At 34.9% G+C, this 15,551-nt stretch overlaps 1 protein-coding gene across 1 annotated transcript in view; it reads right to left on the bottom strand.

The window, feature by feature from the left end:
• LOC128208036 (proteasome activator complex subunit 4A-like) overlaps positions 1-15,551 on the bottom strand; it is a 75,257-nt gene that overhangs the window by 51,199 nt on the left and 8,507 nt on the right. The window contains exons 9-22 of the mRNA XM_052911330.1: positions 14,887-14,976; positions 14,673-14,731; positions 14,083-14,289; positions 13,447-13,633; positions 12,026-12,115; positions 11,392-11,456; positions 10,034-10,169; positions 8,819-8,917; positions 7,384-7,456; positions 6,671-6,738; positions 3,819-4,034; positions 2,536-2,690; positions 732-824; positions 105-166 (exon numbers count right to left, since the gene is read on the bottom strand). Of these exons, the coding sequence (XP_052767290.1) occupies positions 105-166; positions 732-824; positions 2,536-2,690; positions 3,819-4,034; positions 6,671-6,738; positions 7,384-7,456; positions 8,819-8,917; positions 10,034-10,169; positions 11,392-11,456; positions 12,026-12,115; positions 13,447-13,633; positions 14,083-14,289; positions 14,673-14,731; positions 14,887-14,976 (1,600 nt within the window). The remainder of the gene's footprint in view (positions 1-104; positions 167-731; positions 825-2,535; positions 2,691-3,818; positions 4,035-6,670; positions 6,739-7,383; positions 7,457-8,818; positions 8,918-10,033; positions 10,170-11,391; positions 11,457-12,025; positions 12,116-13,446; positions 13,634-14,082; positions 14,290-14,672; positions 14,732-14,886; positions 14,977-15,551) is intronic.

Below are 15,551 nucleotides of genomic sequence, written 5' to 3'. Positions count from 1 at the left end.
ATCTTTATGATTATCACAATAAAGTATTTAATTTGGCTAATTGAAAAAAGCTACTTAAGCCAGTTAAGATTAAGATTTGCGCCAGGTGTTTTATTTATACCTACCAAAGTTGGACCCACAGGAATTAGCGCAGGTAAATCTGGTTAAAGGCACTTGGCTGTCAATGCTTCAAAGAAAACAAAGAACAGTTGTTTTTTATATATCCTTCTGGTGGAAACAGTTCCAACAAACATACATCGTAACATGTGTAATAAGCAATGGATTGTTTCCAAGTGTTTTTTAAAATAAAAACATGAAACAAGTAAGGGAAAAAGTATTTAATGCCATTAAATGCACGAGACAACCCTTTGTGGCAAATTAACTTGATCATATATATCACATGCTCTAACAGTTGATATTTGTCAATCCTGAAAATACCATGGGTCTGTCCCAGTGTGAGGGATTGATATCAAAAACAGGGTAAAGGGGTAAAATTGTTTCAAAGGCATTTGTATTCAATTCACGGTACTTTCTACAATGTTCAATGCAAATGTCTAAGCAAAAAACAACATTTACAACTGTATAATAGTCTGAAGTTATAAGCTCTTAATCCTGATTTCAGAATAAATTATGAACTTTGGAACCTCTGATACATGAATATTTGAAATTGAAAGTCATATTATGACTACTTATTAACAATATTGCTTAAAGTTCAATCTCTTCATTTAATTCCTTAAACTAAAATTCCTTACAGTGATGTATGTTCTCCATCCCAGACTGGCATAGCGGCCGCCACACCATTCAGACCCTCCAGGATGATAACAAGGCGGCGTAGAAGGTCCTCCCTGAAAAATGTAAATATAAGAACTGATTAAGACACACCTTGTGAAAATAATATCAAACAATATAAATAAATTTTTCATGTAAGGCAAACAGATGACAAGGAGCAAGAGTCAAAGCTAGTCAAGGGACACAACTCAACAATCAAGAAACACAATTCAACAATCAAGAGGCACAACTCAACAATCAAGGGACACAATTCAACAATCAAGAGGCACAACTCAACAATCAAGGGACACAACTCACCAATCAAGGGACATAACTCACCAATCAAGGGACATAACTCAACAATCAAGGGACAAAACTCAACAATCAAGAGACATTACTCACCAATCAAAGGACACAACGCAACAATCAAGGTGCACAACTCAGCTAACAAGGGGCACAACTCAACAATCAACGGGCACAACTCAACAATCGAGAGACACACCACAACAATCAAGGGGCACAACTAAGCAATTATGCAAGCCGGAGTTATGGAGCATGTTCATATTGCAACATGTGAATCAAGTTCATTTGAATATCTTCCAGAGCCATGGCTAGTCAAGGAACACAACTCAGAAATCAAGGGGCACAACTCAACAATGATGCAAGCCAGAGTTATGGAACATGTGTATTAAGTCCATTTGAATATCTTCCAGAGCCAAGGCTAGTCAAGGGACACAACTCAACAATCAAGGGGCACAACTCAACAATAATGCCAGCCAGAGTTATTGAACATGTTTATGTCGTGTATTGCAACATGGGTATCAAGTTTATTTAAATATCTTCCTAGTCGCCTGGTTAGTGCGCTTGCTTCTCAATCAGAAGCTGATTATTTTTCAAACAAACATGAGACAAATAAATGTTCAAACAAAAAGACAAAATGGTCTCATAAGAAATACAAATATTATTTTGTTCACAAAACTAGTCTCCTGACCTTATAAGTTTATTTAAACAGCTGGTTACTCAGCAGAAACCATTGTTGGTCTTACGTTTGGGAACCTTTGTTTTATTGCATACATTCCACGTCAATTTCTGAAAGAAATCTGTGTTTTTCCCCACTCTTTTGAGGAGGTCAGGGCTTTTCTGATCAGGAAAAAAAATGCATTTTGACTAAAATTGATAATTTCAGTTTTGCCAAGAAATGAACCAGAATGCTTTAAAACATTGATAGAAAAAATAAAAGAATGTTTTGCCAAGAAATGAACAAGAATGCTTTAAAACAATGCCAAGAAATGAACAAGAATGCTTTAAAACATTGATAGAAAAGATAAAAGAATGTTTTGCCAAGAAATGAACAAGAATGCCTTAAAACATTGCCAAGAAATGAACAAAATGCTTTAAAACATTGAAAGAAAAGATAAAAGAATGTTTTGCCAAGAAATGAACAAGAATGCCTTAAAACATTGCCAAGAAATGAACAAGAATGCTTTAAAACATTGAAAGAAAAGATAAAAGAATGTTTTGCCAAGAAATGAACAAGAATGATTTAAAACATTTATAGTAAAGATAAAAGAATAATAATAAAGTTTTTTCTTTAATAAGATACCAACACCTCCATACTAAAAATCGTTTGGAATGATAAAAAGTACAAGAAAAGAAAAGAAAATGAGAATTTCATTTTCACATTAAGCCAATAAGGATACGAGGAAATGTTTTCACATTTGGAATGGAGCCATATTATTGGTCAGAAAACACACACTAAATTTCTAACTAAGCACATCACTTCCTCACCTTGGGAGCTGGTTCTCAGCAGACAAGGCCTTTACTGTCTCCAGTTCGGGAACCAGTATTGTATCGAGGACTTCCTGTGCAAAGCTTATCTCCCCCTCAACCGGCGTGTGCCACTCGCATCCCAAGTCTTGTACATCACCAGTCTTCGCCCAGTCCTGCAGAATCATGATTGAATGGTATGCTCTTAATTTCACATTTGCTGGTTATTATTATAACTGTTGGTTATAATGTTTTATTGGTAAATGAATTTGTTTTTTTCTTCACACACTTATTGATACGCAATATGATATGTGGCTATTAAGACTGGTTTCAAATGATCTGAGCATTTCAAGATTTTGAAGCATTGATGGTAGTAGCTTTAACTCTGCTTCAATCCATTAAAGCTGCACTCTCACAGATTTACCATTTTCACAACTTCTTTATTTTTTGTCTTGGAAAGTGCAATTTTTAGCATAGATACCTGCAAACCAATGATAAAAGGTTGCTGACAAAAAATCAGATTGTAGATTTTCATATTTCCATTCAAAAGTTGATGTTTTATAGCTTAAACCGTTACTAACGTTTTAAGAAAAAAACGTTACTAACGGTTTAAGAAAAATGCATAAAACATCAATTTTTGAACTTAAATATAAAAATCTGCGATCTGATTTTTTGTAAGCAGTCTTATATAACTGGTTTCCATGGATTTTCGCGAAAATTGGCTTGTTCCAAGACAAAAAAATAAAAAAGTTGTCAAAACGTTCAATCTGTGAGAGTACTAGTGCAGCTTTAAGTGAGTTTTAGATCTAAAATTTGTTCTTAAAGTCTACAACCTGTCAATCAACTTAACACAACAAAGCAACTGACTTGGTGTATACTTTTATGTAAAGCATGGAAATGATTACTTAAGACGCGGGCTTATATTCTGCAAAGCATCCATACATGTCCAGTTTGCATTAGTTTCATTTCAACCGACCAATCAAATTGTGGCTTTAAATTATGTTCGAAAGAATGGCTTGGTGACGAACAAAACTCTTTGAAGTGTTGAAACTATCTGTTTGTTTGATGCCTGAAAATAGGCTGTCTTTTAGGGCCCCCCAAAAATGGTTTGGTTAGGGTTACATCTTTTTCAAAAACAGGTAGGGTAGGCAGGCTTTTTTTGCATTTAAACATACATTTATAAGAGTTAAAGAAAAAGCCACTTAAAAAGTAAAATGGTCAGGAGACAATTTAATCCCAGAAATCTGAAATCTGCAGATGATTCTTGACCCTCAAGAAAGTATGTTGATTTTACTGGCACTCACCCTGATGGCTAGGTATTCTGTGACGGGCCTATCCACAGAGCCCGGAACACTGCGGTAGTTTAGAGGGTATATGCGGGTCAGTGAGCCCAGGAGATACATGAGGGTCTTGCCCGCAATCTCGTAGCCCCGTACACACTGTAGGCGCAGAATTTTGGGCAGCACTTCAAGGATCTTCTCCTTATAGGGTAGTAGCTCACTGCCGTCACATCGCAACAGCTGGAACAAATGTTAAGGTCAGAAAATTGAACAGTTAGTTAATTCAGATTCATAATTCACATGATCATCCTCTGGCAACATTTTAAGTCATTCAAGAGTCTCAGTTTTATTAACCATAGCCTGTTATGTGTTCTTGGAGAACGTATACAACTCCCTGGCCAACATTTTAAGTCCATCAAGAGGCACAGTTTTGTAAATCATAGCGAGTGATGTGTTATTGGAGAACATATACAATTCTTTGGCTAATATTTTAAGTCCATCAAGAGGCACAGTTTAGTAAATCATAGCGAGTGATGTGTTATTGGAGAATGTATACAATTCTCTGGCCAACATTTTAAGTCTATCAAGAGGCACAGTTTTATAAATCATAGCGAGTGATGTGTTATTGGAGAACGTATACAATTCCCTTGCCAACATTTTAAGTCATTCAAGAGGCACAGTTTTATAAATCATAGCCAGTAATGTGTTATTGGAGAACGTATTCCATTCCCTAGCCAACATTTTAAGGCATTCAAGAGGCACATTTACATAAATCATAGCCAGTAATAAGTTATTCGAGAACATATACCATTCACTGGTTAACATTTTTAAGTCATTCAAGAGGCACAGTTTTATGAATCATAGCCAGTAATGTGTTATTGAAGAACATATACAATTCTCTGGCAACATTTTAAGTCCATCAAGAGGCACAGTTTTATGAATCATAGCCAGTAATGTGTTATTGAAGAACATATACAATTCTCTGGCAACATTTTAAGTCCATCAAGAGGCACAGTTTTATGAATCATAGCCAGTAATGTGTTATTGAAGAACATATACAATTCTCTGGCAACATTTTAAGTCCATCAAGAGGCACAGTTTTATAAATCATAGCCAGTAATGTGTTATTGAAGAACATATACAATTCTCTGGCCAACATTTTAAGTCATTTAAGAGTCACAGTTTTATGAATCATAGCCTGTCATGTGTTATTAAAGAACATATACAATTCTCTGGCCAACATTTTAAGTCATTCAAGAGTCACAGTTTTATGAATCATAGCCAGTAATGTGTTATTGAAGAACATATACAATTCTCTGGCCAACATTTTAAGTCATTCAAGAGTCACAGTTTTATGAATCATAGCCAGAAATGTGTTATTGAAGAACATATACAATTCTCTGGCAACATTTTAAGTCATTGAAGAGTCACAGTTTTATGAATCATAGCCAGTAATGTGTTATTGAAGAACATATACAATTCTCTGGCCAACATTTTAAGTCATTCAAGAGTCACAGTTTTATGAATCATAGCCTGTTATGTATTATTGAAGAACATATACAATTCTTTGGCTAACATTTTAAGTCATTCAAGAGTCACAGTTTTATGAATCATAGCCAGAAATGTGTTATTGGAGAACAAATACAATTCTTTGGCTAACATTTTAAGTCATTCAAGAGTCACAGTTTTATGAATCATAGCCAGAAATGTGTTATTGGAGAACAAATACAATTCTCTGGCCAACATTTTAAGTCATTCAAGAGTCACAGTTTTATGAATCATAGCCAGTAATGTGTTATTGAAGAACATGTACAATTCTCTGGCCAACATTTTAAGTCATTCAAGAGTCACAGTTTTATGAATCATAGCCTGTCATGTATTATTGGAGAACGTATACAATTCTCTGGCCAACATTTTAAGTCATTCAAGAGTCACAGTTTTATGAATCATAGCCTGTCATGTATTATTGGAGAACATATACAATTCTCTGGCCAACATTTTAAGTCATTCAAGAGTCACAGTTTTATGAATCATAGCCTGTCATGTATTATTGGAGAACGTATACAATTCTTTGGCTAACATTTTAAATCCCTCAAGAGTCACAGTTTTATAAATCATAGCGAGTGATGTGTTATTCGAGAACATATACCATTCTCTGGTTAACATTTTAAGTCCATCAAGAGGCAGTTTATAAATCATAGCCAGTTACGTGTTATACATCAGCATATACCTGACCATGGACTGTCATAATGCGTCTTGTTCTATATAAGTGTAAAACATTTTCTGGTTATGACCAGCATCAATTTATTTCCAATAGATATACAAGTAGTTGAATAAAAACCAGTACAAAACTTCACATAACCAGTTATCACGAAATTAAGCACCACTTTCTTATAGCCATCTATGCTAACACTAAATGAATATTTACACTGGTGGGTAACCCTGACCCAGTTGTCGAAATCAGCACAAGCCTTGCTCTGGAAAAATACTGTCTGTTTTTGCTCAAAAGCTGTCAGGCTTGTTGTTGTTTTTATGCCAAGCATAAGAATTTGTGCTTGTAAATTTTAAAGTCTAATTTTGATGACTGCTGACTAGGCCAAAAAGAAAAGTTTTGGTAAGGGTTACATCCTTTTCACAAACAGGTAGGATAGGTAGGCTTTCTTTTTAGGCTTTATAAAAGAACGTAATTGTAATCATTGGAGAATGGTTTTAAAAGTTATCTTCTGTATAAAGCTTTAAAGGTTTTAAACCAAATTTTAAAACACACACATATTTTTTTAAAAAACAAAATATGAAAACAGTATGAAAATAGTAGGGTGGGCGCCTATTCTGTAGGTAGGGACAGGTAATCCAAACCAAATAATGCTATACCTTACCTGTGAGAGCATGAGAAGGTTCCAGAGAAATCCATCGTCCAGCTGTTCCGCAGTCAGGTACTCCTCGTCTGAATTACAGCCATGCAGATTGACATTTCATTATTTCTTATAACTAATCAATATGTTGTTATCAAATTTGTGCTAAATGTTCTTTACAAGTATTAATTCACATTCTTTAGTAAAGTATTTGAAAAATTTACCTGGGATTCATAATAGTATTTCAGAATCGGCAAGGTCTTAAACGTTCAACATCTTAAGTTTAATATTAAGATAACTATCGGGAAAGTACATATGATAAATCTGGACATACAAACACATATGAACTTGGATTCAATATACTCTTTGGTAAAACAATGTAGTAGTTATCGAGGGCAGTCATTTCAATCCGATTTAGTTGACAGAGTCATGCGTTATTCAACACTATACCATATTTGTTTTCTTGGTTTTCCTCTTTATAATAACTCACACATTGAAATGGTTATGGTAGGCAGAGCTTATCAGTTCAGTAACTAGCATGGGGATAACTTTAATAGAATGTTGTTTATACTGTATGCTAGTTATTGAACAATGATAACATGGCACAAAACAATTATGTCACCCACTTTCCTCATGGTTGAAAGTAAACACTTGAGCTGGAGAGTACCTGAATAATTCCGCTATTCCGTAGCTATTACGAATAAAATACAGTAAGTCAAGAACTCACTATTACTTACGGGATTGTATAAGTTCCAATATGTTATTGCAAATTCTGTTTAAGAACATCTTAAGGGTTTCCTTGGGATTGACCTGAAAAATGACAAAAAAACATCCTTGATGTCATGCTATTCCAACCACAGCGCAATATTAAAACTAAAAGAGCCGCAATGCGACGAAACCAGGATTTTAGTGTGGACTATCAGAGATCTTAGCCAATATTTTTTTATTTAAGATATCTATTGAGTTTCCATCAATTCTAACTAAAGTTGTTACACAGAAACCATTTATCTATTTTAAGTAACAGTGACCTTGACCCCATTCCCTTCAAAAGCAAACCCAAAACTAGCTCTTCACAAATCTACCTACATACCAACTTTCATCACTATCCATCATTTTTTTTTTGTTAGGCAAAAACCTTTTTTTCCTTTCCTAGTATACTGACCTTGACCCCAACCTTCCTCAAAAGAAAATCCCAAGCTAGTTCTGCAGGGCTTTTTCACCAAAAATTGTGAAGAGGCCTAGCCTTTTCATTTTGGAAAATTTAAACGCGTGAAATTCTGCAAATTGTGAAATTTGAATGAGTGAACGTCTCAAAATGGGAAATCCCACATAAGGATTGTAGACACCTTTTAAACACCAGTCAAGGTATCCATATGAAACTTGGAACTCATGTTACAAAAAACAGGCTCATATCTTACATGTGAGTCTACTTCTAGCTGATTTTTTTCAATTATGACCTTTTTAATATGAAATGTGTACAAACACTAAACAGGGTCAAGCTTGAAGAGCCTAAAATGTATGGACTTCCAATTGATACACATGTAGATCTTATTGGGGGAGAAATCATGTCTGTGACTTCCCTTTTTTAACATGACACAATGACAAGAGAGGGAAAGATATTAGTTTTAATCTACATAGAGTTGATTCTAAATCGAGGGAAAGAATTGATAACAATATATGGACTAATTGGTCCTCGAATAACGTTTAAATTATACAGCATTCTTCTGATGTTAACTTAAAAGATAAAAAGAATAATTTGCTCAAACAGAATAAATTTCTCTTGTAATTTTTTTAAGTAAGATCTTTCTTTTTGGGAAAAATATCTGGAAATTGTGAAAAAAATATCTGGAAATTGTGAAAATATGGCATTTTTCCCAATTGCGAAGTAGCCTTATTTCGGCCCCTAGCAAAGAAGGTGAAAAAGCGCTGGTTTTTCATATCAGCTACCTACATACCAACTTTCATTACTATCCATCCATACTAGATTAAGTTATTGGGCGGAATTTTTTTTTTGATGCATGCCCGCCCAACAATATCCCCATTCTTAAAAGGTTTAAAAAAATAAAATAAACAATGATATCATAATCACATGCAGATTATACCTATAAATGTAAAATTTTCTCTACACAAAGAATCAGGCAAAAATGAATATTGAGGTAAATGCTCCTTCACCTGTTCAGCAGCTCTGAGCAAATTGGCAGCATAGCGACCCCCGACTCTGTTCTCATACACGGAGCCAGTGATGAAATTGTGCAGGCGCCTCAGTGCTGACTGAAATTAACAAACAAAGAAATTGTGCAGGCGCCTCAGTGCTGACTGAAATTAACAAACAAAGAAATCTTTACAGCTTCTTTATTTCTCTAAAGTCTATAGAATAAATTATTTATTTACCTCACAATGAGCTGATTCTCTTAAATATATTGTTGAATACTGGTCAGTAACGGTGGAATACTTGACATCTTTTGTGAAATACTGGACATGTACCTTTAAGTACTGGACATTTACCCTGGAATACTGGTCACATATTGTGAAATATTGGTCACTAACAGTGGAATACTGGACATGTACCTTTGAACACTGGACATTTACCCTGGAATACTGGTCACTTATTGTGGAATATTGGTCACTAACAGTGGAATACTGGACATGAACCCTGGAATACCGGTCACTTATTGTGGAATACTGGACATGTACCCCGGAATACCGATCACTTATTGTGGAATATTGGTCACTAACAGTGGAATACTGGACATGTACCCTGGAATACCGGTCACTTATTGTGGAATACTGGACATGTACCATGGAATCATGGTCTTTAACCATGGAATACTGGTCATTTATCCTAAATACTGGTCTCTAACCATGGAATAGTGGTCACTTGCAGTGTAATATTGGACATGTACCTTGGAATACTGGTCACTTACAGAGGAATACTGGACATGTACCATGGAATACTGGTTTCTTACCATAAAATACTGGTCACTAGCAGTGGAATACTGGATATGTACCATGGAATACTGGTTTCTAACCATAAAATACTGGTCACTAACAGTGGAATATTGGACATGTACCATGGAATACTGGTCACTTACAGTGGAATACTGGACATTTACCATGGAATACTGGACTCTTACCATGAAATACTGGCAACTAACAGTGGAATACTGGACACGCACCATAGAATACTGGTCTATTACCATGTAATCCTTGGTCACTAACAGTGGAATACTGGACATGTACCATGAAATACTGGTCTCTAACCATGGAATAGTGGTCACTCACAGTGGAATACTGAACATGTACCATGAAATACTGGTCTCTAACCATGGAATAGTGGTCACTCACAGTGGAATACTGAACATGTACCATGAAATACTGGTCACTTACCATTAGTATGGGTGTTGAGCACTGCTGAAGGACAGAGGTAAAGCAGGAGGCCATGGCCTTCTCCACTATCAACTGTTCTGGGTTCAAGGCTCCCTGGTATTGCTCCTGGGCACTGTTCTCTACCAGCGCAAACACCCTAGAAAAGATGAAACAATGATGTTGTTCAAAATTACGTAACACTCACCTTTTTACATACATGTTAATTTGCTTTAACAATATGGTTGTTATAATGGGGGTTTTACTTTACTGAACCATTGACTGGTCCATATTAACAAAAGCCTGCAAGCCATGCATGGGTAAAATCATTTCTGGGTTTGCTCAAATTTGGGATATTATATAGCAGGGCTTGTTAAAATCTTTTGACTGCAAGAATTATTGTAAGAGTCGGGGCTCGATCATCCAAAGGTCTAATTACGATGGCTGTGACTGCCAAAGAGAGACCGAAAACTTATGTCTCTTAGGTTTTGGTGAAACACTTGATAAGTATACCATTCAATCGAAGCACCTTGGCCATCTCCACCTTACGACGAGCTTCGAATGTATGCCGGTGCATCAGTAAAAGTAGTTCATAAAATTAATTATAATTATCGATTTCCAGTGAAGCCTATTATTGCATAAATTATCGAGATTCTTTAGAGTAAAAACCTAAAGCTTAACGTGACAGCTAAATTGAAATTATTACACAATCTACTTGCAGCGTAGTTCAATGTTAAATTTCTGACATTGTAAGCCATCCATATACATCCAAGGATGTCTTCAAAGGAAAATAGCAGAGATGTTCGGATTGGTATACCATTTTCTCATAATGATCCAATTTATCTTCTAGCGATGTTTCGATGATTTATTAAAATCGAAAATTGATTGGGTGGGCCTGATATGGGCGACAATCGATTGCATTTGGTAATAATCAATCATCGATTCAAGTTGCAAGTTGTTTTTCTTTTTTCCTCTCATTATTTATATTTGGTAAATTTCCGCAAATTTTCTCCCTCTAGTTAATTTATACAATCGAAAGTGTTTAGCTGTTAACAATATCATATAATGTCAAAAGCAACAACACCACTAAATAACTTCAAACATAGTTATAGTTATGGAGTACGAGTTATTGTACAAAAATAAAACTACAATTAAGGTATGATCAAAAACCGATTGTACTAACGATAATCAGTTACTTGAGAGAAGCTGATTATTGACACTATAATCTTTGGCATAAATAACAAAAAAATAAAAAAGTTGTCATATCGTTCAATCTGTGAGAGTGCAGCTTTAACCATCAAATACCTACTCTTTTCATATATATATACATGAATAATAAAATGGTAGTTGACAGAGAAACATTGTACATGTAAACAGATTACCTGTCAACAAACAGCAGAACAAAGTCTTCAAACTGAGCCGTGGCTGAACACAACTCTTTCTCCACCTGTTAGGAAAGTTAAAGACAACTATTAGACTTTGACCAATGATTGACGTAAAAAAGAATTCAACCAAAGAAGCATTCAATAAAATTCTCGGAATATGTGACCAAAGAATGATTTACATGTAGATAAACAATAAGTTCTATTCCGACGAAAAACAAATACTACACTTAGTAAAAGTTACCTTTAAGTTAAAATCTAAATTATTAAGAACCGCCTAGTGAGTGAAGGGAGCATGACCTTCTTCCATTTTAAGATTTTACCTAATGTGTTATATATATATATATATATATATATATATATATGTCTTCGATTATAACCTGTTTTCAGTAGTCTTGAAACCAAATTATTACGTCTTTTTGATTAAGTTGAAGGACTACAAATCTTAATGAATAAGCATGGTACTTATTGAAGGTAGATGGAAATGTAGGTTATGATCTAAATCAATTAACAAAAACTGCTTTAACATAAAAACAAGACAAATCTAATAAAGAAATAGCAGAATCACATGTTAAGGTAATCTAAAAAACTGACTGTCTGATAATTGAGAGATAGATATAAGCAGCACTCTCACCTCTGTAAGATCATCTCGCACATGGATTGCCTCGGAGCAGTCAACAATCGGAACAAGGGAGATAAAAGTTGCTATCATCTGGAACGTCACCTGAAAGTTGAAGGCATGTATGTCAGTGTTCGGAATTGTTTCCAGTTTGACGATCGATAATCGGTTCCATTCAAGAGACTGATTATCATAAGTAGAAACGTTTTTTTACTTTAATTTAATTATAGTTTTATTCTTGTACCATCATCCTTAACTATACTTAAATAATGTGTATGCATGAAGTTATTTAGTGTTGTTGCTTCCTGCCATAGATAACAAGACGAAAGAAAAAAAAACTACTAGCTGGTTGAATGGATTATTCGATATGAAAAAATACAATCGATTATCACCAATTTCTGGCCCAATTATCAGAACATCACTAATGTATCTTCTTTAATCAGATAATTTATACAACACTACAAAATAATGCCAAAATATAAATATAAATGTAGGACACAGATGTCCCCCAACATGCCTTGTTTGCCACTAAAGGGCTGTTAATTTGTCCATTTCTCGATAAATATGCATGACAATTACAAGGTCCACAATTGAATAACATCAAATAATTTCCTGAAAGATCTCATGAGTCTAAGACTAATAATTTTGAAGTAATGAGTGACCCAAGTGCCAAGTACAACAAGTCCAAAAATGCCAATTTTTCGTATATCATTTGTTTTTTCCTAATAATAGGTTAGCTTGTTCAGACTTTTATGATGAATATGTCGTGAAAACTTAAAACTTGGGAAATTAATTTTGAGTCCTGAAACATAAAAAAAACATGAATAGATTTGTCTTTGGTTCTTGTTTCTTGAGTTCGGAAATACTCTGCTGGTGTTTAACAAAGATGAAGGTTTAGGTCTATAAATAGGTGTTCATCTCTCACCTGAGAGTGATTTTCGTTTAAACCCACGCCTGATGCATAAGCGGTACTAAAAATGGACTCACGAGTGATTCATATGTAATCATGCTTGAATTATTATATATAAACTAATCATAATTTATTTATTTTTTTAAAATATGATTTTAAAAACATACTGGACCTTTAAATGTTATCTTAAAATAAATACAGTACAGTGTTTTTCAATGAAATGGTGGCGGGCTCTTTGATTGGGGAAAAAGGATAAAAATATGGACATGATTCATTTAATGTTCAACTTGTTTTCAAACCTTTTATTCAGCAAACCAATCGCCATATTTATCAATGGCAGTTTGTTGCTACATATGCTAAATGTCAATGATCTCCCCCTAAAAAAAATAAAAAAAGGGGATTTTTTTATCTGTGGAGGGGAAAAATATATACTTTTGAGAAGGGGAATTGAACTGAAGTTTGGCCTATAAAATACCCCCCCCCCCCCAACCCCCAATAATGTAGTACAACAGAAATTCAAACTTACCAGGCATTTCTTGAAGTCATTAGGGTCAATACCCGGCAGTGAGAGGTTAAGAAGGGGTAAGACGTGTAGACGACCCTCAGGGAACCACTTGCCCGCACTAAACATGGCCCTTGATACGGACACAATACAGTTCATACACGCTATCAGGCGGTGAGGTTCTATCAGGGTCTCCATTGCTGGGTACATCCTGAATAATACACAGTGGAAATTAAATAAAAATGTAGGACACAGATGTCCCCCAACATGCCTTGTTTGCCACTAAAGGTCTGTTAATTTGTCCATTTCTCCATAAATATGCATGACAATTACAAGGTCCACAATTGAATAACATCAAATAATTTCCTGAAAGATCTCATGAGTCTAAGACTAATAATTTTGAAGTAATGAGTGAGCCAAGTGACAAGTACAACAAGTCCAAAAATGCCTTTTTTCCTAATAATAGGTTAGCCTGTTCAGACTTTTATGATGAATATGTCGTGAAAACTTAAAACTTTAATTAATTTTGAGTCCTGAAACATAAAAAAAACATGAATAGATTTGTCTTTGGTTCTTGTTTCTTGAATTCTCAGACTGAAACTTTAAATTTTTTTAAATGTATTTACGAGACAACTCAAAAGTGTATAAAATAAGACCTACTTTTCCAGCAGTGGGGGCACAATGAGCTCGGGCCTCATGGTGGAGAGGTGACGAAGTGCAACGGCCGAGTCCTGGCTGCCATATTTGCTGAACATGGACATAAGCACAGTACTCTTCATGCTCTCTACAAATCGAGTAATCTCCGCATCCGTCAGCTTGTGGGACTCTGGGATCACCTTCATCCATGTTGCCTCTCGGTAACGCTCCCTGGATATGGTCAAATGCTGTGCATGTATGTTTCTGAGTTTTGGTAGCGCACAAACATTACAAGTTGAAGGCTTGCAAGCCATGTTGTCTGGATTACTCAAAATTAAATTCTACATAGCATTTAAGCTGCACTCTCAAAGCAAATTTTTAACTAAATGTCTGAAAACAACTTTTATCACTGGTTTCCAGACATTTTCACAAAAATGACTCATTCCAAGACAAAAAGTTGTCAAAACGGCTAATCTGTGAGAGTGCAGCTGCAAGGCAATCAGATACCTTCTTAGAACCCCTCACCCACCCTAAAAATATTGATCGGATTTACTTCTATCCCAAAAGTGCTATGGGAATTGAAGAACCCTTGTGAACAATTAATGTTATATTACCTGTTCACCCTTCTTATGAATATCTTTGGAAAGTTCATCAGAAGGCTGCTCAGCTTAATCTGTAAAATAAATATACATTAGGGATACAAAAATGATCAAATATTGTCCTAAATTTATTTGTTTAAGATTGATGTCACCAAAAATCGATTTTATAATCTTAAATTATGATGGAACAACATAAATATATTAAAACCCCACAGTAAATTATACGTACATTCCATTTGCCAAGGTTTGACGGATGGAAGAAGTTGTGAAGGGCAGTGAACAGTTTGTCAATGTGGTCCTGCACAGTGCTCTCCCCTCCCTAAAAGTACACACAAATATCAAACAGTGAAATATAATGATAATCCATTTATGATAATGAAAGCTTGTTGTTTTCTAGTTATTTTTTAAAAATGCAAAATTCTTATGAAAATGAAACTCCCTGATTGTGTTGGCTTAAAGGAACTGTACACCAGATTGGCACCAAAAAATGTTTTTTTCTGTAACATATCTCAGGACAGTTATTTAATAAAATGTTTTACTCTTTGATATCATAATTGTAAAAAAAATCGAGTCAACAACCGGGTTTGAACCAGTGTCGCAAAAATTGCAGTCCAGTGTTGTATCCACTGTGCTAAGAAGGCTTACCCTACACATTTGGAATATTTTAGCTATAAACCTTACTTGGTAATATCACATGATAACATCGACTAGCCAATCACGCATAAGGAATGAATTCTACTAGGGAGACGTACCTAGTAATATTTTTAATGGAAAAATACTTAAAAACTGCGAAAATAAATTAAATGTAAACTATGTGGTACTTCAGTAAGTAAGTTTCAATGTGTTGTACACATCGATACCAAGTTTATGTTAGTTTTCGCCAAAAAAAATTCC

The sequence above is a fragment of the Mya arenaria genome, chromosome 11, assembly GCF_026914265.1.
Source record: "Mya arenaria isolate MELC-2E11 chromosome 11, ASM2691426v1".
Lineage (NCBI taxonomy): Eukaryota > Metazoa > Mollusca > Bivalvia > Myida > Myidae > Mya > Mya arenaria.
The sequence above is the reverse complement of the archived record's forward strand: the minus strand, read 5'-3'. Positions and strand labels throughout refer to the sequence as shown.